At 46.4% G+C, this 17,517-nt stretch overlaps 1 protein-coding gene and 5 non-coding genes across 6 annotated transcripts; all 6 read right to left on the reverse strand.

Annotated features, from left to right (window-relative positions):
• Window positions 1-2,018: 2,018 nt before the first annotated feature.
• RPL17 (ribosomal protein L17) lies at window positions 2,019-8,417 on the reverse strand. The gene is made up of 7 exons (XM_003429075.5): window positions 8,360-8,417; window positions 4,694-4,746; window positions 4,574-4,614; window positions 3,646-3,780; window positions 3,201-3,299; window positions 2,789-2,980; window positions 2,019-2,106 (listed from the first exon to the last, which is right to left on the reverse strand). Exons 2-7 carry the CDS (start codon window positions 4,731-4,733, stop codon window positions 2,059-2,061), a joined length of 555 nt encoding a protein of 184 aa, XP_003429123.1. The 5' UTR covers window positions 4,734-4,746; window positions 8,360-8,417; the 3' UTR covers window positions 2,019-2,058.
• On the reverse strand, window positions 2,615-2,679 carry LOC114810500. The gene has a single exon (XR_003758199.1). It is a non-coding gene; the product is annotated as a small nucleolar RNA SNORD58 (small nucleolar RNA).
• On the reverse strand, window positions 3,058-3,122 carry LOC114810535. Its single transcript, XR_003758231.1, has one exon. It is a non-coding gene; the product is annotated as a small nucleolar RNA SNORD58 (small nucleolar RNA).
• Window positions 3,421-3,487, reverse strand: LOC114810511. The gene has a single exon (XR_003758210.1). It is a non-coding gene; the product is annotated as a small nucleolar RNA SNORD58 (small nucleolar RNA).
• On the reverse strand, window positions 4,434-4,500 carry LOC114810532. The gene has a single exon (XR_003758228.1). It is a non-coding gene; the product is annotated as a small nucleolar RNA SNORD58 (small nucleolar RNA).
• LOC114810521 lies at window positions 4,948-5,012 on the reverse strand. Its single transcript, XR_003758220.1, has one exon. It is a non-coding gene; the product is annotated as a small nucleolar RNA SNORD58 (small nucleolar RNA).
• Window positions 8,418-17,517: the final 9,100 nt, after the last annotated feature.

Raw genomic sequence — 17,517 nt, forward strand, 5'->3', positions numbered from 1 at the left:
TTACAGTCTAGAGGACCCACTGACCAAGAGGGGCCGTGACTGGGGCCGGGGAGGGGTCTGGACTCGAACTCTCCTCCTTTCAAGGGGTGAGGCGGAGGGAGGGGGGCTTGACCTTCAACATCCAGATTCACAGGAACGACCGCCTTCGTCTTCGCTGCCGGCGGGGCCTGGGGGAAAAGGGGAGAGGCTAAGGAGACTCCTGAGCTTCGGAGAAGGAAGGTCCCCCGCTGCCTCTCCCGGACCTTCCCAAGGGAAAGGTGCCCAGGCTCCACCCCAGGATGCAGCAACGGTAGCCTCTCGCACTCTGGGCCGGAAAGCTGTGTTTTCCTCACACCTGGGCTCCCACCCTCTCCCCCAGTGGGGCCTGGCACCCCAGACCTCAGATCGTGACACCCACTCACCCTGCCACCGCAGCAGAATAAACGACCCCCGGCCCGTCGGACAACCTCGCCCCTCGAGTACTGCCTCCCCTCTCCTCTGATTTCCAGAAATAATAATGATGGCATTTGTTAAGCACTTACCTATGTGCAAAGCACTGTTCTAAGCGCTGGGGGGGATACAAGGTGATCAGGTTGTCCCACGTGGGGCGCAGTTTTAATCCCCATTTTACAGATGAGGTAACTGGGACACAGAGAAGTGAAGTGACTTGCTTAAAGCCACGCAGCTGACAAGTGGCGGCGCCCGGGATTAGAACTCACGACCTCCGGCTCCCAAGCCCCGGCTCTTTCCGCTGAGCCACGCTGCTTCTCAGAAATGTAAAGCCATTCCAATATTCAGCACAATCATTTGCTGATTGTGATCCTATCCTAAATGATCCTATAGTACCCCCTAATAAACCAGTCTATGCACGTGGATCCGTACCCTCTGGACACTTGGTATTTACCCCACCATCGGCCCCACGACACTGATGTCTGAATTTATAACATTTATTTCCCTTCTATGCTGTAAGCTCGTTGTGGGCAGGGAAGGTAGTTACTCTCCCCCAGGTTTTAGTACCTGGAGAAGCATGGAAAGAGCATGGAAAATCAAACCACATTTACCAAATTTACGTCTATACCTAACCTGGTTTGATGGAGGTACAATCCATGTGGACAAAAATGGTGCCTTTCTTATTGTACTCACGCGAGTGATTAGTATAGTCTACAGTAGGTACAAAAAAGCACAGATCAAATTAAAGACAATTCAGACTTTTAACAGGTTCGAGATCGGGGCGTATATTTTAGGTCTTTACTACTTGCACAAGGGAAATGCATTTTTTCCTGAATCTTCAAGGTGCAGTATTTGCTAGCTACCAAGCTAATACTTGCAAAAAGTTTTTCTTACTCCTACCTCCTGCAAGTCCAGAATGCGGCAGTCAATCCAACCCACCCTACTGAGCTACTTGCAAGAAGTTTATTTCTTACTCCTACCTTCTGCAAGTCCAGAGTGCAGGCAGTCGGTCCAACCCACCCTCCCTCTTCACAGTTGAACACTTAGATACTCACACTATGCCCCACGGCACCTAATGTACACATCCTTCTCTAATTTACTTTGCTGCCTCTCCCTATTTGAAGAATTGGTCCTCCCAACTGTTTAGCACAGTGCTCAACAAGCCTCGTCTAGCACTGCGCTCACGTGCACGTCTATTCCTATTACAATCTGACTCCAACCAGATGGATGTTGAAAGAACTATCCCCGTAATTCTACCCCAAATATGTGCTACAGAAGAAAGGGACACACCAGTGTATTCATCTGTTAGAAGGTCTACGTGTGAACTCATTAGTTCTTCAACATGCTTCTGCTTGGGAAAAGGGAGATACCTTGGACCTTTTTGAGGGGATCTGATGGGAAAGTTAGCTGTGCAGTTGTAAGTCTGACAGAACTGGAAGCCTAGGGTTGAATCATCCTGAATTGCCTTCCACCCCCAATAACCAACCCGGGGAGAGAAAAAATGTAGGTGGGCCTAATCAAAACTACATCACTTGCTTTTCTCGCCAATAACTAACACCAATGTCAAAATTTAGAACTGAACAGACCAAGTCTATTTCATTTTTTAATTTGGATGTTCAAACATCAGAGTTACTCTCGAGCCATGAGTTTTTGCTTCTTCAGCTTCTTCTGCGAGATCTGGAGGAAAAACACAACAAAAAATACAAACAAGGGTCACACAGAGTTCAACTACCAAGCTGAATATTTTAGGCAGTCAATCAGCCCCAACTAGGCAAGCTAAAAACACCCTCGATGTACTCCTATTACTAAACCCTATTTAAATATCTTTACAGATGAGAGTTAGCCACAAAACTCCCTCATAGTAACTATAAAAATTTATGGACCCAACCCATTAGGAATAAAGCTTAAATTTATCTCGCTTTTTCACAGGTTAAATCAGTCTCCAAAGCACAATGGGTTCTGGCCATTAAAGGGGTCCAGAGAACGAACACACGAAATCGGTCCAACCACCCAATTAGACAAAAAAAGACCATTGTATAATTCTTCATTATTTAAGCCACGCTAAATAACCAGATTGTTAACCAGAACTTTTGGTTTCAAAGGTTCCTGAACATCTAACCAAATTTGCAGTTGTTGAACCAGATTTCCCACCAAAGCGAATAAATGCACAACTATTCTTGACATGATTGCTCAGAATATATTTCTTTTCACGGTTAATCCAAAGGTGTCCTAAGATTGTCATCACAGCAACCAGGAGCCTCTCTATGGCGATGTACGACGCAAAAACCATGACGCTCCTAAGACCCCGTTCATTCGGACACCCGAAACCTACGCATCTGTCAGCCACGACAGCTCTCACCTTTTTCTTTTGAGCCACCTCCTCTTCGGGCTTAGGGACAATCTGCTCCTTTTCCGTGAGGATCATTTCAATGTGACAAGGGGAACTCATGTAAGGGTTGATACGACCATGAGCCCTGTAGGTGCGTCTGCGCATCTTGGGAGCCTTATTGACCTGGATGTGCTCAATGACCAGAGAATCCACATCCAGTCCCTGAAAAAAGGGAAAAGGCAGGCCTATCAATCCAATATTTCAGCAGTGCTATTTCGCTTTTCTCCCGATACGGACTGATGGCTCAGTCGATGATTGTTTTCATTGTTAATCCAAAGGTGTCCTAAGAATGTCATCACCGCCATCAAATTCTTCATCTCATCCCATTTTCCCGCTTGTAGAACACACGTCACTCAAACGTACCTAATATTATTGAACCTACCTTAAGCTCAGCATTGCTCTCAGCATTTTTGAGCATATGCAGCAAGAACTCAGCACTCTTTTTGGGCCAACGTCCCTGTGTCCAGCCCCACTGTTTAGCCTGAAAACAAAAAACTACTATTAGTTAGGTATGCTCCTGCCAGAATTCACCCAGAGGACCTCTCTCAGGCCCTACCACCCCCCTAAGGTTTTTATTTTTGATCTGAGAAAACAATTTATAGGTTGCTCAGAATAGAAATTTATTTTCACGATTAATCCAAAGGTGTCCTAAGAATGTCATCACAGCAACCAAAAAAACAGACAAGGAAACTGAGCTATGTTGTCACACTACTTCACATCCACTCCCACAAATGTGGAAACGGACCCCTATTACTACCTAAAATTTGCTCTTTGCCTGCCGATTTGAAAGCCTATTAGGATTATTTTTGCAAAAGGTAAAATACTACCTGGGCACATCTGCCAACACCCCCATTGTAACGCCGGAAAGGAACACACTGCTTTTTCAAGGTGACATCCTTCAAGTACTTAGTGGCTTTGCGAATGTGCATTCCTTTGATAGCTTGAGCAGTTTCGCGAGTGTTCTGTGAAAAATCCAGGTCAAATGCTTAGTTCAAGGAAATATTTCCAAACTCATATACAGAAGTCAAAAGAATGCACTCATTTCTACCTCAGCTCCTCTCCAGTCCAGTCAGTCCATGCTTTTTACTTTGTGGTCTGGATTGTTTTCGCTCCCATCTCCCACTCCTCAAAACCTTCCACTGGTTTAAGCTTTCTTCATTCATCGTAGTTCTATCCCACTTCAAAACCTCTCTAGACACCACTGCGCCTCCCTCTTTTCACTACCAACATCTTCCTCACACCTCCTTTCCCCGTTCACATCTAGGCTTTCTGAAATCACATCTCCAGATCTTCCCTGACTAAACGCTCCTGACCCTCTTTTTTTCCCCTACTTCCACACTACCCAAGCACTCACCCCCATTCAACACCTCATGAACATATTTATTGAGCACTTACTGTGTTTAGAGCACTGAACTAAGTGCTTGGGAGAGTACAATACCATACAATTGTACTCTGCTAAACACTGCTCAATAATCACTGATCAAACCAAAGTACATTAATAAATGAGAACATTTTGAATAATATACCAAATAATTTTCAGGAATATATCTAATCATCATATAGTTCTCCATGAACCAGATAAACGCTTAAAAAAATCCTATTTCTTGAGAACGTGGCTGCTCAGAATGTTTTAGTATTTTCACAGTTAATCCAAAGGTGTCCTAAGAAAGTCATCATAGCAGCTACAAGGTCTCTTCCAATGTCAATATGGGAACTTTTTGGGAAACAAAATCCACATATTTTTCTCTCACATACCTTGAAGTGAACTCGGAGATTTGAACCCCTTGACTTGCATGCTGAGGATAAAGACAGATTTCATGTTAGCGACTGGTGTTTTCAATTAATTAAAGAGCAAGAAAAGCATATGCTACTTACATTTTGTGGGGTTCTCGGGATCAAGTGAGTAGCGAACCATCTTTGGAGATTACCTGGAGAAGGATAATTCTTTTTAGATTTACGTGCAAGCCAAGTGACACTTTTAAGGGTAACAAATGTGATAAATGGGGGACGTTATCTGTTCCCCCTCCCTCTTATTGTGCACCCCAAGCTAGTACATAGTACAAGTGTCAAATTTACAATATTCTCTGTGTTTATGCGGGCACAAGTCTGAATTCTATGTTTACAAAGTAGCTGCTCAGAATTTCCTTGTTTTCACAGTTAATCCAAAGGTGTCCTAAGAAGGTCATCATCGCAGCATCCATTCCCACTCTCCGAAAATGACTCAGGAAGATCAATTTTCCTTTCTCTGAAAAGTCATCATTTCCAGGCCAAGATTTCTAGTTCCCCCAACTTACATCTCCACTTCCCACCTAACCACTTACTCAAGTTCTTCTGACTTCCAGGCCTGCGCCCTCTCCATTACCCTGTATCTCCCCCAGCGCTTAGAACAGTGCTCTGCACCTAGTAAGCGCTTAACAAATACCATCGTTATTATTAGACCAAACTGCTTCTCACTTCGGTTCAAATCTCACCCCTATTCTTCCCCAACTATTTTAGGGCCTGCCTCCACTATCCGTTCGCGAACCGAGATCATGCCTACCTAGGTGCCTCTCCCAAGCGCTTGGCACAGTGCTCCGCACAAGACAGCCACAAATACGATGGATTAAAAACCAACCACTCGTTCAGCTAAAGCCCAGGACCACAGCCCATTCATTTTCACGCACGTCCAGCCTATCTCCATGGTCAGTCAATTACTGAGCACTACTGTGGGCAGAAATGTGTCTATTTGTTGTTATACTGTACTCTCCCAAGCGCTTGTACAGTGCTTTGCAGGCAGTGAGCGCTCAATAAATACGACTGAATGAAAATACACTCCCCCCAAGCACTTAGTACAGTGCTTTGCACACAGTAGAAGCTCAATGAATACGATTGATCTGAGTACAGCACAAGACACACTCCCCGCACCCGAGCTTACAGCCTATAATATTAATAATTCTGGTATTTGCAAATTGTTTACTGTGCCAGGCACTGTACTAAGCGCTGGGGTGGAAACAAGCAAATCCAGCTGGGCACAGCCCAGCACAGGACTCACAGTCGTCACCCCTGTTTCACACGAGGTCTTTTAGACTGTGAGCTTGTTGTTGGGCAGCGATTGTCTCTGTTGTCGAGCTGTCCATTCCCAGCGCTTGGTACAGTGCTCTGCACACAGTAAGCGCTCAATAAATACGACTGAATGAGGTGACTGAGGCCCAGAGAAGTGAAGGGGCTTGTCCAAGGCCACCCAGCAAATGTGAGAAGCAGTGTGGCTTAGTGGAAAGGGCATGGGCTTGGGAGTCAGAGGTCATGGGTTCTAATCCAAGCTCTGCCGCTTGTCGGCTGTGTGATCTTGGGCAAGTCACTAACTTCTCAGTTGCCTCGGTCACCTCATCTGTGAAATGGGGATGAAGATTGTGAGCCCTCCATGGCTCAGTGGAAAAAGCGTGGACTTGGGAGTCAGAGGTCACGGGTTCGAGTCCCCGCTTTGCCACTTGTCAGCTCTGCGACTGTGGGCAAGTCGCTTCCCTTCTCTGTGCCTCAGTTCCCTCATCTGTAAAATGGGGATGAAGACTGTGAGCCTCACATGGGACAACCTGATTACCCTGTACCTACCCCAGTGCTTAGAACAGTGCTCGGCACATAGTAAGTGCTTAACAAATACCAACATCGTTATTATCACATGGGATAAACTGATTACCTTGTATCTACCCCAGCGCTTAGAACAGCGCTTGGCACATAGAAAGCGCTTAACAAATACCAACAGTAAGTGGTGGAGCTGGGACTGGAATTAGGACAGCGCTCTGCTCACAGTAAGCTCTCAAGAAGTACGATTGAATGAGTGAATTCAGGACCTCCTGATTCCCAGGCCCGTGCTCTAACCAATGTGCCCTCCTGCTCAATCTATACTTATCGATAACAACAAGGGCATTCGTTCAGCGCTATGTGCAAAGCATTTATTCATTCAATAGTATTTATTGAGCCCTTACTATGTGCGGAGCACTGTTCTAAAGCACTGGGGAGGGTAGAAAGTGATCAGGATGTCCCATGTGGGGCTCACGGTCTTCACCCCCATTTTACAGATGAGGGAACTGAGGCCCAGAGAAGTGAAGTGACTCGCCCAAAGTCACCCAGCTGACAAGTGGTGGGGTTGGGATTTGAACCTTGAGAGCTCACCTCCTCCAGGAGACCTTCCCAGACTGCACCCCCCCACCTTTCCCTCTGCTTCCCCTCCCCTCAGCGCTGTGCTCATTTGTATATATTATTACCAACTGTCCATTCCCAGCGCTTAGCACAGCGCTTAGCTTAGCACTGTTATCTTGATGACATTGTCTTTTTGTTTTGCTGCCCCCGCCAGCCCATCCCTGGGCAGGGATGGTCCCTCTCTGTTGCCCAACTGTCCATTCCCAGCGCTTAGCACAGTGCTGTGCACACAGTAAGCGCTCAATAAATACTACTGAATGAACTTATCTGAATGATATTGTCTTTTTGTTTTGCTTTCTCCCCCGTTTGCACCGCCAGCCCGTCCCTGGGCAGGGACGGTCTCTCTCTGTTGCCCAACTGTCCACTCCCAGCGCTTGGCACAGTGCTCTGCACACAGTAAGCGCTCAATAAATACGATTGAATGAATTTACCTTGATGACATTGTCTTTTCTGCTTTGCTGCCTCCCCCGTTTGTACCGCCAGCCCATCCCAGGGCAGGGACGGTCCCTCTGTTGCCCAACTGTCCATTCCCAGCGCTTAGCACAGTGCTGTGCACCCAGTAAGCGCTCAATAAATACTATTAAATGAACTTATCTTGATGATATTGTCTTTTTGTTTTGCTTTGCTGCCTCCCCCATTTGGACCGCCAGACCATCTCTGGGCAGGGAGGGTCCCTCTGTTGCCCAACTGTCCATTCCCAGCGCTTAGCACAGTGCTGTGCACCCAGTAAGCGCTCAATAAATACTATTAAATGAACTTATCTGGATGATATTGCCTTTTTGTTTTGCTGTCTGCCCTTTTGGGCTGCCAGACCATCCTTGAGCAGGGACGGTCCCTCTCTGCTGCCCAACTGTCCATCCCCAGCGCTTAGCACAGTGCTGTGCACCCAGTAAGCGCTCAATAAATACTATTAAATGAACTTATCTGGATGATATTGTCTTTTTGTTTTGCTTTCTCCCCCGTTTGCACCGCCAGCCCATCCGTGAGCAGGGATGGTCCCTCTCTGCTGCCCAACTGTCCATCCCCAGCGCTCAGCACAGTGCCGTGCACACGGCAGGCGCTGAATCCACAGGATTGAACGAGCGAGGCTCTCCCACCCCTCGCTGCTGCTCCGCCGGCGCCTTCCCCAGCCGCCCTCCTCCCTTCCCCGGCGCGGGGAAGCGAGAGGCTCCCGAGCCCCCGTTCTCCATCTTGGCGGCTCGATGGCGGGTCATCCTCGGGGAAAAAAGCCGGCAGGCCGACCGGCGAGGGTGGGAGGGTGCGCGGCGGCGCGGGGTGGGGCCGGCCGGCGGCGGGATGGCGGCGATGAAGGGCGGATGGCGGCGGGGCCCTCGGGCCTCGGAGGAGCCGCCATGGCTCACTCACCTCGGGGCCGCGGCCGGGAAGAGGGAGCGCGGGGGATGCTGGGAGGCTGATGAAAACCCCCAAGTCTCGCGAGACTGAACGGCGGCCGGACGAGACTTCGCGGGGAGGGGGAGGCAGAGGGAAGGGGGGCGCGCATGCGCGCTAAGGATGAACGGTTTGAAGCTGGCAAGGACCCGGAAGTGTGTGGGGGGATCATAAGGACTTGTCTATCAATCCAACAATCAATCAACCAGGACTTGTCTCTCTATCAATCAAACAATCAACAAGGACTTGTCTCTCTATCAAGCAATCAACGAGGACTTGTCTATCTATCAATCAATCAATCAACAAGGACTTGTCTCTCTATCAATCAATCGATCAACAAGGACTTGTCTCTCTATCAATCAAACAATCAACAAGGACTTGTCTCTCTATCAGTCAACAAGGACTTGTCTCTCTATCAAGCAATCAACAAGGACTTGTCTATCAATCAATCAATCAACAAGGACTTGTCTCTCTATCAATCAATCGATCAACAAGGACTTGTCTATCAAACAATCAACAAAGACTTGTCAATCAATCAAACGATCAATCAACAAGGACTTGTCTATCAATCAATCAACAAGGACTTGTCAATCAATCATATCGATCAACAAGGACTTGTCTATCTAACAATCAGTCAATCAACAAAGACTTGTCTATCAATCAATCAACAAAGACTTGTCAATCAATCAAACGATCAATCAACAAGGACTTCTCTATCAATCAATCAACAAGGACTTGTCAATCAATCATATCACTCAACAAGGACTTGTCAATCAATCAATCATATCACTCAACAAGGACTTGTCTATCTATCAATCAAACAATCAGCAAGGACTTGTCTATCAATCAATCAATCAACAAGGACTTGACTATCAATCAAACAATCAACAAGGACTTGTCAATCAATCATATCAATCAATAAGGACTTGTCGATCAATCAAATCAATAAATAAGGACAGAGAAGCAGTGTGGCTCAGTGGAAAGAGCCCAGGCTAGGAAGTCAGAATCCTGGCTTTGCCACTTGTCAGCTGTGGGACTGTGGGCAAGTCACTTTACTTCTCTGGGCCTCAGTTACCTCATCTGTAAAATGGGGATGAAGACTGTGAGCCTCATGAGGGACCACCTGATGACCCTGGATCTCCCCCAGCGCTTAGAACAGTGCTCTGCACATAATAAGCGCTTAACAAATACCAATATTATTATTACTTGTCAATCAATCAATTATATTTACTGTCCCCCTACTGTGCGCAGTACACTCTACTAAATGAGAGGACAATATAACCCAGTTGGTAGAAATGTTGTGGTCAGGAATGTAGTGTCCTCTCCCAAGCGCTTAGTACAGTCCTTTGTGCGCAGTAGGTGCTGTCTCTATCTGTTGCCGACTTGTTCATTCCAAGCGTTTAGTACAGTGCTCTGCACATAGTAAGCGCTCAATAAATACTATTGAATGATTGAATGAATGAATGAATGCTCCCACCCTCTGCTCTTCCCCCTTCCCCTCCCCTCAGCACTGTGCTTATTTGTATGTATTATTTATTACCCTATTTATTCACCCCTCTTCTCTTCCCAATCCCCCTCCCCTCAGCACTGTGCTCATTTGTATAAATTATTTATTACCCTATTTATTTTATTAATGAGGTGTACATCTCCTTGATTCTATTTATCTTGATGTTGTCTTGTTTTGTTTTGTTCTGTTTTGCTTTGCCGCCTGTCTCCCCCGATTAGACTGTGAGCCCGTCATTGGGCAGGGATGGTCTCTAACTGTTGCATTGTCCGTTCCAAGCGCTTAGTACAGTGCTTTGCCCATAGTAAGCGCTCAATAAATACTATTGAATGAATGACTGAATGAATGCACTTTCCTTGCCTATAACGAGTTTACAGTCTAGAGGGGGAGACAGATGTTCATATAAATAAATTAGGGATATTTATTCATTCATATTGAGCGCTTAGCACTGTACTCACCGGTTGGGAGAGTACACTATAACAATAGAAGTCATTCGTTCAATAATAATTCATTCAACAAATACCGGCATTAGTTAAGCATTTACTATGTGCAAAGCACTGTTCTAAGCGCTGGGGAGGATACAAGGTGATCGGGTTGTCCCACGTGGGGCTCACAGTCTTCATCCCCATTTTACAGCTGAGGCACAGAGAAGTGAAGTGACTTGCCCAAAGTCACACAGCTGACAAGTGACGGAGCCGGAATTAGAACCCACAACCTCTGACTCCCAAGCCGGGGCTCTTTCCACTGAGCCATTCTGCTTCTCACAGAAGCCTCATATGGCTTCTGCTTGCATCTAAATAAAAGAAAAATTCCTTTTATTAATAATTGGCTCAGTGGAGAGAGCCCGGGCTTGGGAGTCAGAGGTTGTGGGTTCTAATCCCGGCTCCGCCACTTGTCAGCTGTGTCACTTTGGGCAAGTCACGATGTCTCTGTGCCTCAGTTAAATGGGGATTGACTGTGAACCCCACGTGGGACAACCTGATCGCCTTGTAACCTCCCCAGCGCTTAGAACGGTGCTTTGCACATAGTAAGTGCCTAACAAATGCCATCATCATATTATATTATTATAACAACTGTGGTGAGCCCATAACAACCTGCCTTATTAGTGACTGTGATCCGTGAACACAAGAAGGAAGAGATTGGTGAAGGCACTGATGGCTCTACTTGAGAAGGGTGACCGTACTTCACTCTGCTGCCTGGATTATCTGTCTACAGAAACGCTGTGGACATGTCACCCTCCTCCTCAAAAATCTATCAACCTCCATATCAAATAAAAGCTCCTCACTCTTGGCTTCAGAGCTCTCCATCCCCTTGCCCCCTCCTACCTCACCTCCCTTCTCTCCTTCTCCATCCCAGCCCGCACGCTCCGCTCCTCTCCTGCCGCTCACCTCCTCGCCGGGCCTTGTTCATTCAATAGTATTTATTGAGCGCTTACTATGTACAGAGCACCGTACTAAGCGCTTGGAATGGACAAATCGGTAACAGATAGAGACGAGTCCCTGCCCTCTGACGGGCTTACAGGTTAATCGGGGGAGACAGACAAGAACAATAGCAATAAATAGAATCAAGAGGATGAACATCTCATTAAAACAAGAGCAAATAAATAAAATCCACCTGATCGTCCCACCGTCGACTCCCGGTCTACGTCCTACCTCTGGCCTAGATCACCCTTCCTCCTCAAATCCGCCAAACTATCACACTTCCCCCCCTTCAAAGCCCTACTGAGGACTCACCTCCTCCAGGAGGACTTCCCAGACTGAGCCCCCCTTCTCCTCAGCTTTCCTCCCCTCCGCTTTGCCCTGACCCGCTCCCTTTGCTCTTCCCCCTTCTCCCTGCCCCGCAGCACCTATGTATCCATCTGTAATTTTATTTATTTGCTATTGTTTTAATGAGACATTCATCCCCTTGATTCTATTTACTGCTAGTGTTCTTGTCTGCCCGTCTCCCCCGATTAGACTGTAAGCCCGTCAAAGGGCAGGGACTGTCTCTATCTGTTACCGATTTGTCCATTCCAAGCGCTTAGTCCAGTGCTCTGCCCATAGTAAGCGCTCAAAAAATACTATTGAATGAATGAATGAATTTGACCAAATAGGTGACACAGTGGTGAGGCTCGATGTGGGCAGGGAATGTGTCTATTGTCTACTCTCCCCAGTGCTTACTACAGTGTTTTGTCCACAGAAAGCGCTCAATAAATATGATTTGAATGGAATTATTGGCAGGTAGGGGAAATGAGGGCCGAATCAGGGAAGGCCTCTTGGAGAAATGGAATTTTAGGAGGGCTTTGAAGGAGAATGGTGCCCGTTTGTTGGATATAAGTTCACTGTGGGCAGGGAACATGCCTACCAATTCTGTTGTACTGTCCCAAGGGCTTAATACAGTGCTCCGTATACAGTAAGCTCTCAAAAAATACGACTGATGGATTGACTGAAGAGGGGAGAGAATTCCAGGCTTGAGGGAGGATACAGGGAAAAAGCCGGTGGTGGGATATGTGGGAATGAGGTACAGAGAGTAGGCCGAGTGAAAAATATGGGTTGGGTTGTGGTTGGAGATCAATAAGTAGGGTAGGAGGGGGAGAGATGATTTAGTTCTTGATGCGGAGGTTTCTGTTTGATGCGGAGGGTGGACTTCACTTTTTTTAGAATAACCATCTGGACAGCAGAGTGGAGTAGGGACTGGACTGAGAAGAGACATGAAGCAGGGAAGTTTGTGAGGAAGCTGATGTAGGAGTCCAAGCATGTGATAAGGGCTTCGATCGATGTGGTAGCCTTTTGGATGGCGAAGAAAGAAGGGAAAGGGAAAGCGTCTGTCTGAAACGCCAGCAGAGGTGTACGTTTAGATGACATATTTGGATCTTCATTCATTCATTCATTCAGTAGTATTTATTGAGCGCTTACTATGTGCAGAGCACTGGACTAAGCGCTTGGAATGGACAAATCGGTAACAGATAGAGACAGTCCCTGCCCTTTGATGGGTTTACAGTCTAATCGGGGGAGACGGACAGACAAGAACAATAGCAATAAATAGAATCTAGGGGATGAACATCTCATTAAAAGTGTCTGAATTTCTGTTGGATTTTCAGATGAGTTTCACCCTCTAGGTCCCAGGAACAATCAAACATCAAGCAGGTTACACAAGTCCTGCTTCAATGGCGAATTCAGCTAGTGGCTGGTGGAAATAATAATGTTGGCATTTGTTAAGCGCTTACTATGTGCAGAGCACTGTTCTAAGCCCTGGGGGAGATACAGGTAATCAGGTCATCCCACGTGGGGCTCACAGTCTTTATCCCCATTTTACAGATGAGGGAATTGAGGCACCGAGAAGTGAAGTGATTTGCCCACAGTCACACAGCTGACAAGTGGCAGAGCGGGGATTCGAACCCATGACCTCCGACTCCTAAGCCCGGGCTCTTTCCACAGAGCCACGCTGCTTCTCTGAAAGAAAACTTCCGTGAAAGAAAAACTTAATCTCACAACAGGGAATCTGGCCTGTTTCTGCTTGCAAAGACATCACGCAGTCTGAGCGTCTCACATGAGTACCTTTTGCCTAAGCCCTAACAATTGTCCTCATTAGTGAAAAATTACTTTTCTCACTGACAGGGAAAACTTAATCTCTTCTTTCATGGGTTCAAGTGATGTTTTATTTGTCTCTGAAGGAAGCTTGCTCACGTCACGAGGCCTCCACTAGCTTTCCTCCTGACAAATCCCCGTCGAGCCCAGCGGGATCTAGTAGTGTAACTCTATTATTTGGCGAATAAGGAAGCAGCTCCTTTTGGAAACACAGCGCGGGGTAGTGCATATCGAGGAGAAGGACAGAATGGAGTTTGTCCATGGCTCTTGAATAGAAATTCCCAGTGGTCAGCAGGGCAACTAACCTCCTCTTAATTTCCTCTTAACTTCTCTAAAATTCCCTTATTAATATTAATAATAATAATAACGTTGGTATTTGTTAAGCGCTTACTATGTGCAGAGCACTGTTCTAAGCGCTGGGGTAAACACAGGGGAATCAGGTTGTCCCACGTGGGGCTCACAGTCTGAATCCCCATTTTACAGATGAGGGAACTGAGGCCCAGAGAAGTGAAGTGACTTGCCCACAGTCACATAGCTGACAAGTGGCAGAGCTAGGAGTTGAACCCATGAACTCTGACTCCCAAGCCCGAGCTCTTTCCACTGAGCCAGCAGTGTGCCCTAGTTGATAGAGCATAGGCCTGGGAGTCAGAAGGATCTAAGATCAAATCACAGCTCTGTTACTTGTCTGCTTTTTGACCTTGGCCAACCCATTTAACTACTCTATGCCTCAGTTACCTCATCTGTAAAATGGGGATTCAAACTGTGAACCCCACATGGGACAACCTGATTATGCTGCATCTACCCTGTGCTTAGAACAGTGCCTGGCACATAGTAAACACTTAACAAATACCATCATTATTATTATGGAAATGGGAGCCAGAGGACCTGAGTTCTAACACCAGTTCTACCACTATTCTGCTGTGTGACCTTGGGCCAGCCACTTACCGTCTCTGTTTCGTCAGTTACCTAATCTGTAAAATGGAGATTAAGACTTTGAGCCCTATGTGGGACAGGGACTGTGTCCAACCTGATCGACTTTTATCGACCCCAGTGTTTAGAAACGGGCCTGGCACATAATAAGCGCTTATCAAATACCACAAATTAAAAAACAAAAAAAATTCCTTAAAATAAATAATATGCCCATTTAACCCATTCACTTGTTTTGATGTCTGTCTCCCCCACTCTAGACTGTAAGCCCACTGTGGGCAGGGATTGTCTCTATTGCTGTACTGTACTTTCCTAGTGTTTAGTACAGTGGTCCACACACAGTAAACACTCAATAAATACAATTGATTGACTGGATGAATGAAAGTTGTGGGTAGGGAATGTGTCTGGTTATTGTTATATTATACTCTCCCAAGGTCTTAGTTTCGTTTTATGCACATAGTAAGTGCTCAGTAAATACGACTGACTGACTGATTCCTTCACATCTGGCAGACTACTGCTCACCTTATCTTCATAATAATAATAATAGCAATAATAATGTTGAATGCGGTGTTTAAGTGCTCACTAGTCATTCATTCATTCATTCAATAGTATTTATTGAGCGCTTACTATGTGCAGAGCACTGTACTAAGCACTTGGAATGAACAAGTCGGCAACAGATAGAGACAGTCCCTGCCATTTGACGGGCTTACAGTCTAATCAGGGGAGACAGGCAGACAAGAACACTATATGCCAGACACTGTACTAATCGCTGGCGTAGCTACAATAATAATAATGCTGGTATTTGTTAAGCGCTTACTATGTGCAAAGCACTGTTCTAAGCGCCGAGGTAGATACAGGGTAATCAAGTTGTCCCACGTGAGGCTCACAGTTAATCCCCATTTTACAAATGAGGGAATTTAGGCCCAGAGAAGTTAAGTGACAATCAGATCTCATATAGAGCTCACATTGTAAGTAAGAGGGACAACAGGTATTGAATCCCCATCTTGCAGATGAGGGAATTGAGGTACGGATAAGTTAAGTGGCTTGCCCAAGGCCACACAGTCAGTAAGTGAAGAACCGGGATTAGAATCCAAGTCTTTTGGTTCCCTGGCCTGTGCTGTCGAGCGAGGTCAAGCTGCTGCCCGTCTTCGAATCCCTTCTGGAATCCCATCTCCTCCAGGAGGCTTTCCCTGATTATTCCTACATCTCCCCATTCTACTTTCCCTCTACTGCCAATTCAGCTCTTCTGGGCCATCTAAGCAATTGGGTGCTCACCACTCCCCTTCCCTGTACACTGCTGTACATATCTTGTACCTCTGACGCCTCCCCCTAGTAGCAATTTATTTCCTGCTTCCCTTCCTAGATTTTAAACTCCTTTAGAGCAGGGATCGTGCCTCTTAACTCTATTGTACCCTCCTAAAAGCTTAGTACAGGGCTCTGCCCAGAGCAATCAATCAATCAATCAATACTATTTTTATTGATTGCTTGATAGGCTTAAGATGGGCGCTTAGGAAAGTGCAACTACGCTGTCCAGCCACCAGAGGGCGGCAGGACACCATCATCAACGGTATATAATAATATAATAATAATAATAATAATGTTGGTATTTGTTAAGCGCTTACTATATGCCAAGCACTGTTCTAAGCGCTGGGGGAGATACAAGGTAAACAGGTTGTCCCATGTGAGGCTCACAGTCTTCATCCCCATTTTACAGATGAGGGAATTGAGGCACAGAGAAGTGAAGTGACTGGTCCACAGTCACACAGCTGACAAGTGGCAGAGGCGGGATTAGAACCCATGACCGCTGACTCCCAAGCCCAGGCTCTTTCCACTATCACTAATGGTATTTATTGAGCACTTACTATGTACAGAGCACTGTACTGAGCCCTTGGGAGAGAACAACATAACCGAGTTACATTGTAACAGTTGAAATCTCACTGTGGACACTTGGCACTATAGTAAGTGCTGGGGTGGATACAAGCAAATAGGGTTGGACACAGTCCCTGTCCAATGTGGGGCTCACAGTCAAAATCCTCCTTTTACAGATGAGGTAACTGAGGCACAGAGAAGTGACTTGCCCAAGGTCACACAACAGACAAGTGACGGAGTCGGCATTAGAACCCATGACCCCATGACTCCCAGGCCCGTGCTCTATCCACTAGATCATGCTGCTTCTCTACACTTCTATGGTAAGAGAAGCAGCGTGGCTCAGTGGAAAGAGCCCGGGCTTGGGAGTCAGAGGTCATGAGTTCAAATTCTGGCTCTGCCACTTGTCAGCTGTGTGACGGTGGGCAAGTCACTTAACTTCTCTGTCCCTCAGTTACCTCATCTGTAAAATGGGGATTAACTGTGAGCCTCATGTGGGACAACCTGATGACCCTGTATCTACCCCAGCTCTTAGAACAGTGCTCTGCACATAGCGTTTAACAAATACCAACATTATTATTATTATTGTTATTCTATAGGAACCAATGTGTATGCATTTTAAAAACTGTCAAAATCCAGCTCATGAGATTTCCTGTTAATGAAACTTTCAACATAGTTGTTTGGAATGATTAGAACCCATGACTTTCTGCCTCCCAGGCCCGTGCTCTATCCATTGCAGCGTGGCTCAGTGGGAGTCAAAGATCATGGGTTCTAATCCCGGCTCCGCCCCGTCAGCTGTGTGATTTTGGGCAAGTCACTTCACTTCTCTGTGCCTCAGTTCCTTCACCTGTAAAATGGGGATGAAGACTGTGAGCCCCACGTGAGACCCCTGATCACCTTGTAACCCCCTCAGCGCTTAGAACAATGCTTTGCACAAAGTAAGCGCTTAACAAATACCATCATCATTATGATTATTATTACTCACCCAAGTGCTTAGTACAGTGCTCTGTACACAGAACGTCACCGTAACCCAACCCGCCCCTTGACAGTGATCGCCGCCAGGCTCCGGAAAGAAGCAGTTTGCAGGGAGAATCTGAGTTTACAGTTGTGAAATTGGAACCAGCTTTGGAAACCTGAACCTAAAACAATAGCCAGAACTCTGTTTTCTCTGTCGGGCCTGTCCGGGGCCTAGGTAAGCCGCTCAATAAATGAGCCGTGACATGAAATGGCCACCAGACATGGCTCTCTCCAGAGGGCGTTATCACTTTGGC

This window comes from Ornithorhynchus anatinus, chromosome 3 (assembly GCF_004115215.2).
Source record: "Ornithorhynchus anatinus isolate Pmale09 chromosome 3, mOrnAna1.pri.v4, whole genome shotgun sequence".
Lineage (NCBI taxonomy): Eukaryota > Metazoa > Chordata > Mammalia > Monotremata > Ornithorhynchidae > Ornithorhynchus > Ornithorhynchus anatinus.